The sequence below is a fragment of the Leptonychotes weddellii genome, chromosome 6 (assembly GCF_054177405.1).
Source record: "Leptonychotes weddellii isolate Sample4059 chromosome 6, ASM5417740v2, whole genome shotgun sequence".
Lineage (NCBI taxonomy): Eukaryota > Metazoa > Chordata > Mammalia > Carnivora > Phocidae > Leptonychotes > Leptonychotes weddellii.
The window spans coordinates 101,120,289-101,132,886 of record NC_138374.1 but is presented as its reverse complement, the minus strand read 5'-3'; the positions used below and the strand labels follow the sequence as shown (position 1 = coordinate 101,132,886).

General features: G+C 47.2%; 1 protein-coding gene across 1 annotated transcript in view; it reads left to right on the top strand.

Moving 5' to 3' along the window:
• Positions 1 to 11,127, top strand: part of LOC102750628 (major histocompatibility complex class I-related protein 1) — a 14,456-nt gene extending 3,329 nt beyond the window's left edge. Inside the window, 7 exon segments of the mRNA XM_081823198.1 lie at positions 4,146 to 4,300; positions 6,038 to 6,125; positions 6,127 to 6,257; positions 6,888 to 7,152; positions 7,154 to 7,267; positions 10,795 to 10,884; positions 10,886 to 11,127. Coding sequence (XP_081679324.1) covers positions 4,146 to 4,300; positions 6,038 to 6,125; positions 6,127 to 6,257; positions 6,888 to 7,152; positions 7,154 to 7,267; positions 10,795 to 10,884; positions 10,886 to 10,967 — 925 coding nt within the window. The 3' untranslated portion in view covers positions 10,968 to 11,127.
• The last annotated feature ends 1,471 nt before the right edge of the window (positions 11,128 to 12,598 follow it).

The window sequence follows — 12,598 nt, the reverse complement described above, 5'->3', positions numbered from 1 at the left end:
CTGGGTGGCTCAGTTGGTTAAGCGACTGCCTTCGGCTCAGGTCATGATCCTGGAGTCCCGGGATCGAGTCCCGCATCGGGCTCCCTGCTCAGCAGGGGGTCTGCTTCTCCCTCTGCCCTCTTCCCTCTCGTGGTCTCTGTCTCTCATTCTCTCTCTCTCAAATAAATAAATAAAATCTTTAAAAAAAAAAAAAGAAATTAGCTCAGAGAAAGGGACTTTGATGTGTTCGTTGCTGTGTCCCTAGCAGCTAGGACTGTGTCTACTGGAAATTCAGAAGAGAATAAAATTTATAGGGGCGCCTGGGTGGCTCAGCCAGTTAAGCGTCTGCCTTCAGCTCAGGTCATGATCCCAGGGTCCTGGGATCGAGTCCCACATCGAGTCCCACATCGGGCTCCTTGCTTAGCAGGGAGCCTGCTTCTTCCTCTCCCTCTGCCTGCTGCTTCCCCTGCTTGTGCTCACTCTCTCTCTCTCTTTCAAATAAATAAATAAAATCTTAAAAAAAAAGAATAAAATTTATATGAAGTAAGACCTCGGTAACCTCCAAAAAATGTAGCCTCAAAAGAGTAGCTAAAAAATTCAAATTGTCGCATTCAGCACACACAGGACTATAAGTTCCTGTAGTTAGATGAGTGGTTAGGAGAGAGACTAGCAGTTCTTGTTGGGGATAGAAGCATCCACATGACTGCATGGTTTGAGAAGCGTCCAAAGATCCTTATAACTAAAAATATCACCATCCCCTTCTCCTCCTCATTCCCACAATGCCTGAAATTCCAAAGAGTAGTTCCCAGAAATCATAATCATTTTGATTGTATTAAGGCATTGGGCCATTTGGGAGAACCAATGAATAATAATCAGAATTGTGATGACCTGGTTATCCAATTAGGATGCACAGCCACTTGGAAGATCTGGAGCCTGGGCCCCCAGGGACTGGGAAATCAGGGACAATGAGTCATTGTGACACAAGGGGGCGGGAGAGAGCAGGAACGACCGGGCGAGGAGAAGACTGGAACAGGATCTGGGTTGGGGAAGTGCCCTTACGTTAGGGCCAGTTGGGTCACGTAAGGTGGAGAGACTTCACGTACGAGAGATCAAGAGTGTGATTCCTGGCTCCTCCACTTACGGATTCTAGGGATGATCTTAGGCAATTTTCTTCACCTCTCTGCACCTATTTTTGTCTGCAAGATGGGAATTATAAGACCTACCTCAAAGGGGTGCTGTGAGGAATAAACGAGACTCCTATTTATCGAGGACTTAGCATGGTACCCAACACAGGGCACATACTCAATAAATAAATTGCCGTTCTGATGGTTATGTTTCAGATCCTGCTGCCTTTCATTGCTCATTGGAGGCCCAACTTCATGGAACGTTTGCCACCTCCTTGGAGCGTTTCTGGATTCCTTCATATGAGAACAGGGTCTCTCTCTGCTGAGCTGGGGGAGCACTCCGTCGGTCCTTCCTTCATAGCACTTACTGCCTGCTGCCATGGATTTACTTATGCATTGTATTTATTTATGTTACATGCTTTAGTTCTCCAATAATACTATCACTTCCTGGACGACAGAACTAGTATCTGATTTATTTTACTGTTCCTGACATTGCCTCACAACTCCTTGTACATCACAGATACCCAATAAATATAAATTGCCTCATGGATGAATATCTGTAAACACTTTGTCAATTATTTTATGATCCAGTGATTTTTTTCTTTTTTTTTAAAGATTTTATTTATTTATTTGACAGAGAGAGAGACAGCGAGAGAGGGAACACAAGCAGGGGGAGTGGGAGAGGGAGAAGCAGACTCCCCACGGAGCCGGGACTCCGATGCGGGACTCGATCCCAGGACTCTGGGATCATGACCTGAGCCGAAGGCAGACGCTTAACGACTGAGCCATCCAGGTGCCCTATGATCCAGTGATTTTTCAGTCTTTTGTAAAAATGGCCTAACCAGGTCATCTACAGGTTAATGGGGACATAATTTAAAATGTGCAGTAACCACTGCCTCTGGTCTGGGGCTATTTGGTTATGTTGTTCAGGCTTTCCAGCAATGTCTATCAGAGGCTGCTGGGAAAGGGCAGCAAATGTCCTTTAAGAGGCAGTTGGACTGGCCTGGACAGAAGACTATATTCTAAATTGCAGATTACTGTTCAATAAGTGAGTTGATGCTGATAATCTGTTCATGAAAAGGGAGAGAAAAATCTAATTTCATAATTACTGGAGCAAGAAGAGAGAATCAAAAGTTTAAACTGAATTTATGAAATAAAAAATGGTCAGAGATAGGTTTCTTCAAATGATTCAACCTGCATAATTATACTAGAAATCTGATCATCTGGGCTACATATTGATAGGAGAGAAAGCATCCTAAGGACTAATGTACCAGGAGAGAAAGGGTACCGTGGACTTCCCCTCTCTTCTCTGTTCTAAGTTACTGACTTCACATCTGTCAACCAACTTCCCATCACGGCTGAGGTAGCATTTTGGAAGCCCAACTCAGGAGCGAGCGTGACTTGTACTTGTGGACACAGCAGATGGGTAAGTGGGCCCATGGCGAACCGAGGGGATGGGACCGTGATGCCCCTGGAGCAGAGCCACGCTGCAGCTGCGCGAGGGGAGACGAGCAGACGACCGGCAGATGGAGGCCAGCCTTCAGGGGCAGAGCAGCCTTTGAAGTCAGGGCTGGCTGGTGCAGACAAACTGCTCTGAAATCAGGAACTGGATTGAGATCGAGGTTGGCAAAAAGGACATTACACTGTACTTGGACAGTATTGTCAACAGACCATGTTTCTATTTCCCTCTTATAAACTCCAGACAATGCAGATTTTTATGAGGTTATATTTTGGTAAGAAAGTGACATTAGGGACGCCTGGGTGGCTCAGTCCATTAAGCGCCTGCCTTTGGCTCAGGTCACGATCCCAGGGTCCTGGGATCGAGTCCCGCATTGGGCTCCCTGCTCCGTGGGGAGACTGCTTCTCCCTCTGCCTGCCACTCTCCTTGCTTGTGCTCGCTGGTGCTCACTCTCTCTCTCTCTCTGACAAATAAATTAATAAAATCTTTTTAGAAAAATAAAAAAAAGAAAGTGAAATTATAGGAATTGTAAATAATATGTGTGGAGATGATGTGGGACATAGACAAAATCCTCCCATTGAGCAGTAATGCCCCAACTTGTTAATACTTTGGGGGTTTGATTTTTTTTTTTTTTGCTTGTTGGCATGTCCTAGGCATGTAGACCCCAGATGTCATAAGAAGAACCCCACCCAGATTCCAAGGGAAATTCTATACCAATCCAGCATCGCCGAGAAACACAGTCTCTTTTTAAATCCCTTCTTCCTTCTCCTCTCCCATTCTTTGCCTGGAATTTTATTTCTGTGAGGTTTTTTTCCTATGAATAAGTGTGGAAGCAATTCCTACCTATTTCTTTCCCCCTCATTCCCTCAGCTCCAGTCACGGGTCTTCTTGCTGCTCCTGGACCATGCCAGGTTCGTCCTTTCCTCCAGGTCTTTGTACAGTCCCCCTGCCTGGACTGGTGTCCCCAGATATCTGGCTGGCTCCCTCATTCCCAGCAGGCACTTGCCCTGAAGTCTCCTTCTTGGGGAGGCCTTTCTTAAGCATTGCTGTTTTAAACTGCATTGCTTCATCCTTTTTGCAGCTTTATTTTTCTCCATTGCACTTTCCAAAAGACATGATGTATATTTCCTGTATTTTGTGTTGTCTGTCTTGCTCCCCTCCATCTACTAGGGTGTAGGCTCCACAAGGGCAGACATTTGTATCTGTTTGGTCTGCTGTGTGCTCAGGGCCTAGAACAGTGCCTGGCACAGAGGAAGCACTCGTATGTTTGTTGAATACCCAGATGGATACTAAGAAGGTGTGAGAACTAATGTTCATGACTTGTTCTTCCTTCTGCCTCCCTCTCCGAACAGTTGGGTATCTGCAGAGTCGCCACAAAACCTTTCCAGATGTGGAGCAATGGAAGAGTTTCAAAATTGGTTGCAGATTCAAGCATATACACCTTTTGCAGATTCCAGACTAGGTGTAAATGAGATTTCAGCTCTGCTCCCCATTCGCCAGCCTGCACTTTCTGAAAAGTATTTTGAAAAGTATACATTCCAGGTTAAATAGATTCATATTCATTTCAGCATCTTTCAAAACAGAGAAATCAAAAGCTTCGCCAACAACTTAATTCACAAATATTTACGAAGCTCCTACCATGTGCCAAGCTCCCTGCGGCAGGCCTTGGCAGGAAGCACAAAGGAAAGAAGCAAAGTCCCAGTCCTCAAGTGCCTTAGGATTGAGAATGGAGTAGAAGGTAAACAAAGATAAAGAGAATAGAAGGCAGAATATGATAACTACTGATTTGGGGGTAGTATTTGTACTGCTGCTTCAATCTCTGGCTCTTAGTTATAGAAGAACCAACACTTCCATGATGAGAGACTCTTATGCTCAACTGGAGAGCCTTCCACTGGGTTGCTTCCTCATCCCAACGCTTATCCCCCCAACCCCCCAGCCCCAGGAAGGAAAAAGGGGAAGAAAAAGCTGAAAGCAATGAAAAGGGGCCTTGAAGCCTCACGTTCTGCCCAGGCCTGGGGAAGACCAGACTCCTCCATCTTGCTCAGTGCTGCAGCTGATATGCAGAACCCATTCCATGTGGAGGGGCCCACAGGGCTGGGTGCCTACTCTGAACCCGGCCAAGCTGCTCCCACCCCAGCTAGAGGAGCAGGGAGAACGGAGAGGACAGTTCTGCTTTTATAGAACCTGGCGCAATCAGGCGGAAGGGGCCCTGGCTGGACCTGGTTCAGTCTCAGGGCCTCCTGTCGTCCTTCGAGGTTAAGGTAATGGTAGCCTGGCCTTGTGGTGGCCCGTTCTCAAAGACAGTCTCCATGTAATGAATGCTTTCAGAAACAGTTTTAGAGAAAAGGGAAGTATAGACAGACTTGCATGCACCAAAGCCGACCCACCTGTTTTGTGAATGATTTTTTTTAATTTGATATTTTTTTCTTAAATATATATTTATAAATAAAGGGGAAGGAGTCAACATCATTAAGTAGTGTTCAGCCTGGGGAATGGGAGCCTGACGCAGTCCAAGGTTCCCTGCTGCGGCAAGGGCCACATGGGAAAAAAAGATCTGAGTGCTAGGGGAGTTCCCAAAGGGACAAGAGCATTTGGCTGGGCGATCTGGAAACACTGTGGAGAGGTGGCATCTAGTACAGTCCTTAGGCCAGAGAAGTCCCTGGACATGGATGTGACCCCACATGGTAGATGGCCCCACTCACCCACAGCCTTCCCTATGGAGCAAAGAAAAGCACCGTGCTTTTAAAACACTTTTTTTTTTTAAAGATTTTATTTATTTATTTGAGACAGAGAGAATGAGAGACAGAGAGCATGAGAGGGAGGAGGGTCAGAGGGAGAAGCAGACTCCCTGCCGAGCAGGGAGCCCGATGCGGGACTCGATCCCGGGACTCCAGGATCATGACCTGAGCCGAAGGCAGCGCTCAACCAACTGAGCCACCCAGGCGCCCTAAAACACTTTTTTTTAGGAGGCTGTGTCCTTAAGTGGGTTCTCTGACGGATCTGGTGTGTGTGTGTGTGTGTGTGTGGTGTGTGTGTGTGTGGTGTGTGTGTGTGTGTGCGCGCACCTGCACAGGGTTGGGTAGGAGCCCTCATTTTACCCATGTAGAGGCTGCATTCACAAAACAAGGGCGTGGGTTATCGGGGTTATCAAGCCCTCTGACAGCACCCTGGGGGACCAATGAGTGGTCCCGGGCACTTCCCCACCCCAAGTCCAGAGCAGGGCTCTCTACTTCACTTACAACTTGAGATTACCTGTAAAATTGTATCCTGAGGTTTCCAAACCAAGACAAAAAAGGCTCCAGGTCTTGGGCTGGAGCTCTTAGGTCCTTTCCAGGCTCCAGTTCCTGGGGTTCTGTGATTACGTAAGATGAAGCAGCAGCTAGGTCCCCGGAGGAATGCAGCGGAACACGGACCACTGATGTGGGTTGCCATTGTCCGTGACTCTAAATATCTTCCCTCTCTGCCTCCCTTCCAGGGACTCACTCGCTGATGTATTTTCGCCTGGGCATTTCAGATCCCAGCCATGGGATCACTGAATCTCTTTCTCATCCCATCATTGCATATGAGTGTCTCTTGGCAGGAGGAGCCGTGGGCTCCATGGACGGTGGAGAACCCCTTGCCTGGTCCCTGGGAGAGGTACACTCAGCTGCCGAGGGGCTGGGGCTGGCGCATCTGTAGTCACCGCGATCACTCAGGTGGGGAAGGCAGCAGAGATGAATGCTTGCCCTCACCAGCCCCCATTCCTGCAGAGAGGTTCTTGGGCTGACAGTGAACATGAGCAGTTGCTGAGTTACACTCTTTTGGCAAAGCTGGGACAATCTGGTCGATCGTGTTCAGTGTCTGCCATCTGCCCGAAGCGTCTTCCAAATCCTCTCTTCCTCGGGAGCCCTTTGTCCTTTGCCCCCCATATCCTGATGCCACCCCCATTCAGGCTTCTAACCTGTATCTTCTCCTTTCTCATTCTAAATTTGGCCATTCTGTGTCTCATTTCCTGGTGACCAGGCTTAGTGAGCCACTTGCTTATGCACAATGGCTTACTACATTAACTTTCCCAGGATATTTCTGGCTCTTGCATATCTTCCTCTCCTTTATTGCATTATGAAATTTATAATTGATCTTTCCTATTATCGAATAATTCCCCAAGGCAAAAATTATCATGTTCCTACGGCGTGCAAATGTCTGTTGCTAGGTGGGTTATGTCATAGGAACCTCCCGGAGGCATGCCTGTGGGATGATGTATTCGGGGGCAGAGGATGCATACCCCCAGTCATCCACTGGATGCCCACCTTTATGTCTCTATCTAACCCCCTTCCTGACCCACCTAGGTTTCACACCAGGGTTTCACACTTACCAGAGGATGACGGGCTAGGAGTTGCTAGAGGATAGAAGCACCACATTTGTCCAGCATGCCTATGATGGACAAGATTTCGTTATCTTAAATAAAGATACCGTTTTCTGGATGGCTACAGATAATATGGCTCACATCACCAAGTGGGCATGGGAGGCCAATTGGCATGAGTTACAATATCAAAAGAACTAGCTGGAAGGAGAACGTATTACCTCATTAAAGAGGTTCCTGGAGTATGGGGAAGCTACTTACAAGGACAGGTAAAGAAAAGGGAGAACATCAGGTCCCCAGAGCCCTTGGTGTATATAGAACTTCCTCTAATCTAGGTTATAGTCACCCTATTCTGAAATCCATCTTGTGAGTTACACTATGGTGATCTGAAACTCCCCGTGAAAACTTCCCTTAGTTATTTTTTATCAGCATGTGGACAAGATTCAGCAATTCCTCCTGTCTTGATGGTGGGGTACCTTCAGGGACACCTCTTTTTTGGGGTATCCATTGAGACCAGTCCTTCCATCTCCTGTCAATGATAAGCTGGGAAATACTTTGGGAGGTGGAGCAATCCTCATTTACCAAGGGCTCACACAGTACCAGTATGAGTGAAAATCTGGTCTTACAAAGAAGACAAATGGAGAGTCTGTGCTTTACTAAAGGATTTATGTTAAGATTTCTTTCAGGAAAAAGCTCATCAAAGATGAGACTCAATCAGTCCACTTTTAGTTAATGCAGACTTTTCACTTATAATCTTATTATTTAAAAAAATTCTTATTATTTAAAATGCATTTATGTCTGTAGCATGCTCTGGGTAACTCCTGGACACAATGCACCTCTTCCCACTGGAGTTATCTCTAATGGTGGGACTTTACAGAGCTGCGGTGGGCCTTGGGAAGACATCTGGGTCACAGTTACGAATGTAGACTCTCTGTCTAAGGGTATTGGCTTTGGAGGCAGATGACTAGAGCTGGAACTTCAATCCTTCCACTCATTGGCTGACTTAGCCATCTGAATTGCAATGGTTGCAGGTAATAGAAACCTACTCAGACTGGCTTAGACACAAAGAAGGAAGCTATTTGGAAGGCAGGAATCAGGGCAGTGTGAGGACCCAAGGAATTTAAACCAAGATTCAAATGAGGAGGGGATATTGCCGCCAGCATAAAGCTCAGAGATACCTTCAGCCCTTCGCCATTCCAGAAGAATGAGCTTCCCTCTCCCCGCTCTGGTTATAAAACTTTTTTTTTTTACATAGGAGAAGTGTGGTTGGTCTGAACTGCATCACAGGCCACCCCTCGGACTCATTGCTGTGACCATCCGGAAGAGTGTCTAAGATCGGCTGTGGGTAACAGAGTCCTGGTAAGAAATAGGTGACGCACTCAACGTGATTTAGCCAAGGAGAATTCAATCACAGGATTATTCACAGAGAGACCATCAGGATTGAGGAAATCCAAAGTCAGGTACCCAGAGGCGTGCAGCAGAAGGAAGCCGTTACATCCCCAAATGTGAAGGGGCAGGCGAAGGCAGGGGCCCTTGAAGAAGCACCTTCTAGCAAGTCCTGTGCCTTTGGAGAAACACAGCCATTGGCAGTGAGGTGCTTGGAGAACGGGTCCCTGAGAAGCCCAACCCTTCTCTCCTCTGGCTTTCTGACGTTTGCTGAGGATGCTCCTCCTAGCAAGCGGCCAGACCCGGCCAGGCCAGGGAGCCCTGGAGGGGCAGTCTGAGGGCCACAACCTTCCAGGGCACAATACAGAGCAGAAGCTGGGTCTGGGGGCTAGCAATGAGAGAGTAACCAGTGCACGATGGGCTGTGGTTGGGTTCCAGGTTTAAGATGGGTGCTTCTCAACCAGAAGCACACATTGGAGTCAGGAGAACTGATTTTCCAATGTATGTTATGTGTTTGTCAGGAGCAGGGGTTCCTCTTATCAGAAAAAAGTGGAGCTCGTAGATGCTAAGGCGGCAAAGCAGTAATCTTGAGTAAAAGAAACAGTTGTGATAATGCCTACATCCCAGACATTGGTGTGAAAAGTGTGCATGAAGGCACTTTGTACAGATAGTTCTCTGCTTACACATTACATCTCATTATTGTTGCCGGGCTGAAGAAGTTCTGACAGCTTGGGATCTGGCTGAAATCTGTGGCCAGTTTGGGGTTGTACTGGGCCCTCAGTCACTGAGACATTATAGGCCAAGGCTAGGTACAAAGAGGGGCCCTAGGAGTCTCCACTCCCAGATCCTGATGAGTGGAATAGCCTTGGACTGCAAACAAAGAGAACCCTTAGTTGCCTGGCCTCCTGCTCTCAGGGAAGGGAGGGAAACTGGGGAGACGGTAGGAAAACTGGAACAGAGTTGCTATCAGTTGGGATTTTAAGCTTAACACTAATCCTGTTGGTTCTCTCTGGGGCGAGGAGCTCTTTGGAAAGAAAGGGGAGAACCTGGACTCCCAGGTTGTGTGGGAAGAGTATGGGAAGAATGGCTTCAGTGTATCTGCTCCCCCTCCCATTAGGACCATGAGTGTCGTAATAGGCTCTCAACCCTTTGGTCAAAATCCATTCCTAGAAAAATATCTGGGAACGATTTCTTCCGGGCACTGTCAAAAAGCAGTATCTCTCCTTGTGGCATTCATATTTGATTTTTCATGTTGGGAAGCCTTTTTCTCCTACGAAATTTCATGCCTCAGGAAAAATAGAAAGAAGGTGTTGTTGAGGTAAAGCTCTTCCCTGTATCCGAGGGCCAGATAGCAAGGTGTGTGTGTTGGGGGGGGTGTGTGTATGAAAAGGCGAGGCCTCCAGACGAGCAGGAGGCAGCCCTTCCAAGATGCCGTCAGGCTCTGTACGGCTCACATCTGGATGGGACCCAATTCAGAGGGAATATTAAGGACAGCACCATTTGGAAAATTAGCAGAAGAGTCAAGAGGAAGCAAGGCCCCCAAATAGACAGTTTTTTGTTGTCACTACTGGAGCCCCTTTGTGATATGAATTTCTGGAATTCCTTCGAGGGCATAACCGCAACATGATCTATTGATTACATATGTTTGTTTCTGATGACAGTCACTGTTTTAGTCCATTTGGCTGTACAACAAAACACCATAGGCTGGGGAAACTTATCAACAATAGAAATGTATTTCTCACAGATCTGGAGACTGCAAGTCTGAGATGAGGGTGTCAGTGTGGTCGGATGGGGGCCCTGTTCTCAGTTGCAGACTGTGGGCTTCTGATGGCATCCTCACATGATAGAACTGGACCAGGGAATCTCTCAGAGCCTCTTCTGTAAGGCCCTAAGCCCATTCATGAGGGTTCCACTGGCATGACTTTTTTTTTTAAGATTTTATTTTTATTTATTTGATACAGAGAGAGAGAGCACAAGTAGGCAGAGCGGCAGGCAGAGGGAGAGGGAGAAGCAGGCTTCCCACTGAGCAGAGAGCCCGACACGGGGCTCGATTCCAGGACCCTGGGATCATGACCTGAGCCGAAGGCAGACGCTTAACGACTGAACCACCCAGGCGTCCCTCCACTGGCATGACTTAAGCACCTCCCAAAGTCCCCACCTACTAATACCATCACCCTTGCCGTTAGGGTTTCAACATGTGAACCTGGAGGGGACACAAACATTCAGACCATAGCAATCATGAAAGTGCCAGCCCCAGGACACCAGGCAGCTTAGAGCCAAAGCAGAGCCATGTTGGCTGTGATCTCTCTCTGCACTAGCACGGAATTGAGAGTAAGGAAGCCTGAGTTCTAATCTCCAGGCTTTTGCTGAATTACTCATCACAGTCACACATGTTGTAACTCAGTTTTCCTTTTCTGTGACTCATAAGAGTATTTCAAAGTTTAACAGTAAATGATCCCGACACACTTTCCAAACACTCAAAACTATGTGGCTTTTCCCCCACTTAGAGGACAGAACATGACTCAACTCCACATTCGTCATGGAACCTATCGGACATGGGTATCAGTTGAGCTGGAACCTCAGAGCGGCGACCTCTACTACTACCCAAGCAGACTGTGGCCTCTGCGTGGTTCTTCAAGTCCCCCAGGATAAGGACGGGTTGTGGCTGTCTGGGGAGTGAGAGGGAGGGAAAGGGCAGAGCAGAAAACACTGTGTGCTTTTTTAAATCAGTGGTTCTCTTGCTCTTTGGCCTTAGAGCTCCTTTATTCTTAATTATTGAGGACACCAAAGAGCTTTTGTTTCTGTGGGATATATCTATTGCTATTTACTGTATTATAAATTAAACATTAAAAAGATGTTTAAGTACAAGAAAACACAAGCTCATATCTATTGACCGTCAGAGAGATGATGTCATCATGTGTCATGTAGCCTCCAGAAAACTCCACTGGGCACATGTGAGAGATGGAGATTAAAAGAAACAGGGAAATCATGACTTAGACCTCACGGACTCCCTGAAAGGGTCTTGAGGCCCCTGGGGCATTCACATCACACTTTGAGAACTGCCGTTCCTCTGTTTTCATTTATCATCCTACCCGGAGCTGTGAAGTGAGAAGTGTCAGTAAGGTAAGTAGGGCTGGGCTTCCTGCTGATCACAGGGACAAGTCCCTAAAAGTTGACAGAGAAGGGGAGGAGGGCTTGTGGAGTTTTCCTCACTTACTGGCTTTCAGAACCAGAAACGATCGGCTAAGGGTCCATTGTGGGAGGGGCTGGAGTTGGCGTGGGGAGGGGAGCGGGGGGAGGGGCCGCAGAAGACCCCATGGCCGTGAGGGAGGTGGAGGGGGGGACTCAAGGGGCCACAGATTGTCTCTCCTGCAGCTCCACACAGTCTCATTTTCTGCACCAGCCACTCCAAGCTCCATTTACAAATGGGTTGGGCATCACTTTGCGATCACAGGAGGACCAGGAACACCGCTCCCACGATAGAGGAAAGCACATCTTGGTTAGTGCTTGCAAGGAGAGGGGCGCCTGACAACGACAAAGCCCAACGCCCGTCCAGGTGAACCGCCCTCATAGAAGTTGAGTCAGAGAAGGTATGGTGATCTTGATTGGTCTTTTTCCAAACTCTATCTTTATTATTAGTTAATATCAACTTTTGAGGGAATTTTGTCCTTGGTTTCAAGACTTGAGTAAGTTTTCCCATTTTTTTTAATTGTTTTTGTTTTTTTAAGATTTTATTTATTTATTTGAGAGAGAGAGTGAGAGAGAGAAAGAGCACAAGAGTGGGGAGCGGGAGAGGGAGAAGCAGACTCCCTGCTGAGCAGGGAGCCCGATGCGGGACTCAATCCCGGGACTCCAGGATCATGACCTGAGCCGAAGGCAGTCGCTTAACCAACTGAGCCACCCAGGCGCCCCAAGTTTTCCCATTTTGACACTTTTTCCTCCCAATCATGTGAAAATCCTTTTCTTTCTAAAATAATCGTTCAACACATGAAATGCTGAAGAGTAGATACCTTTGGAAAATGGGATTCAGGGGAAGGAAAAGGGGAAGGAGAAATGGAAGATATATAGGCTCTTGATACTTTGGGGAAAATTAATTCATTCAATAACTATGTATTTAATACCTACTATGTCCTGGGCACTGTACTGGATTCTAGAATATAGCAGTGCAAAGGACAGACATGATTCCTGCTGTCAGAGAGTTTACAGGCTAGTCTTATAACATCATTCCCCTGCCTCTGGCTTCTTTAGGTGCACAAACTGATCACAGCATAATATTGATGGGACCTGGATTATGGGTTTGAACCCACTGTG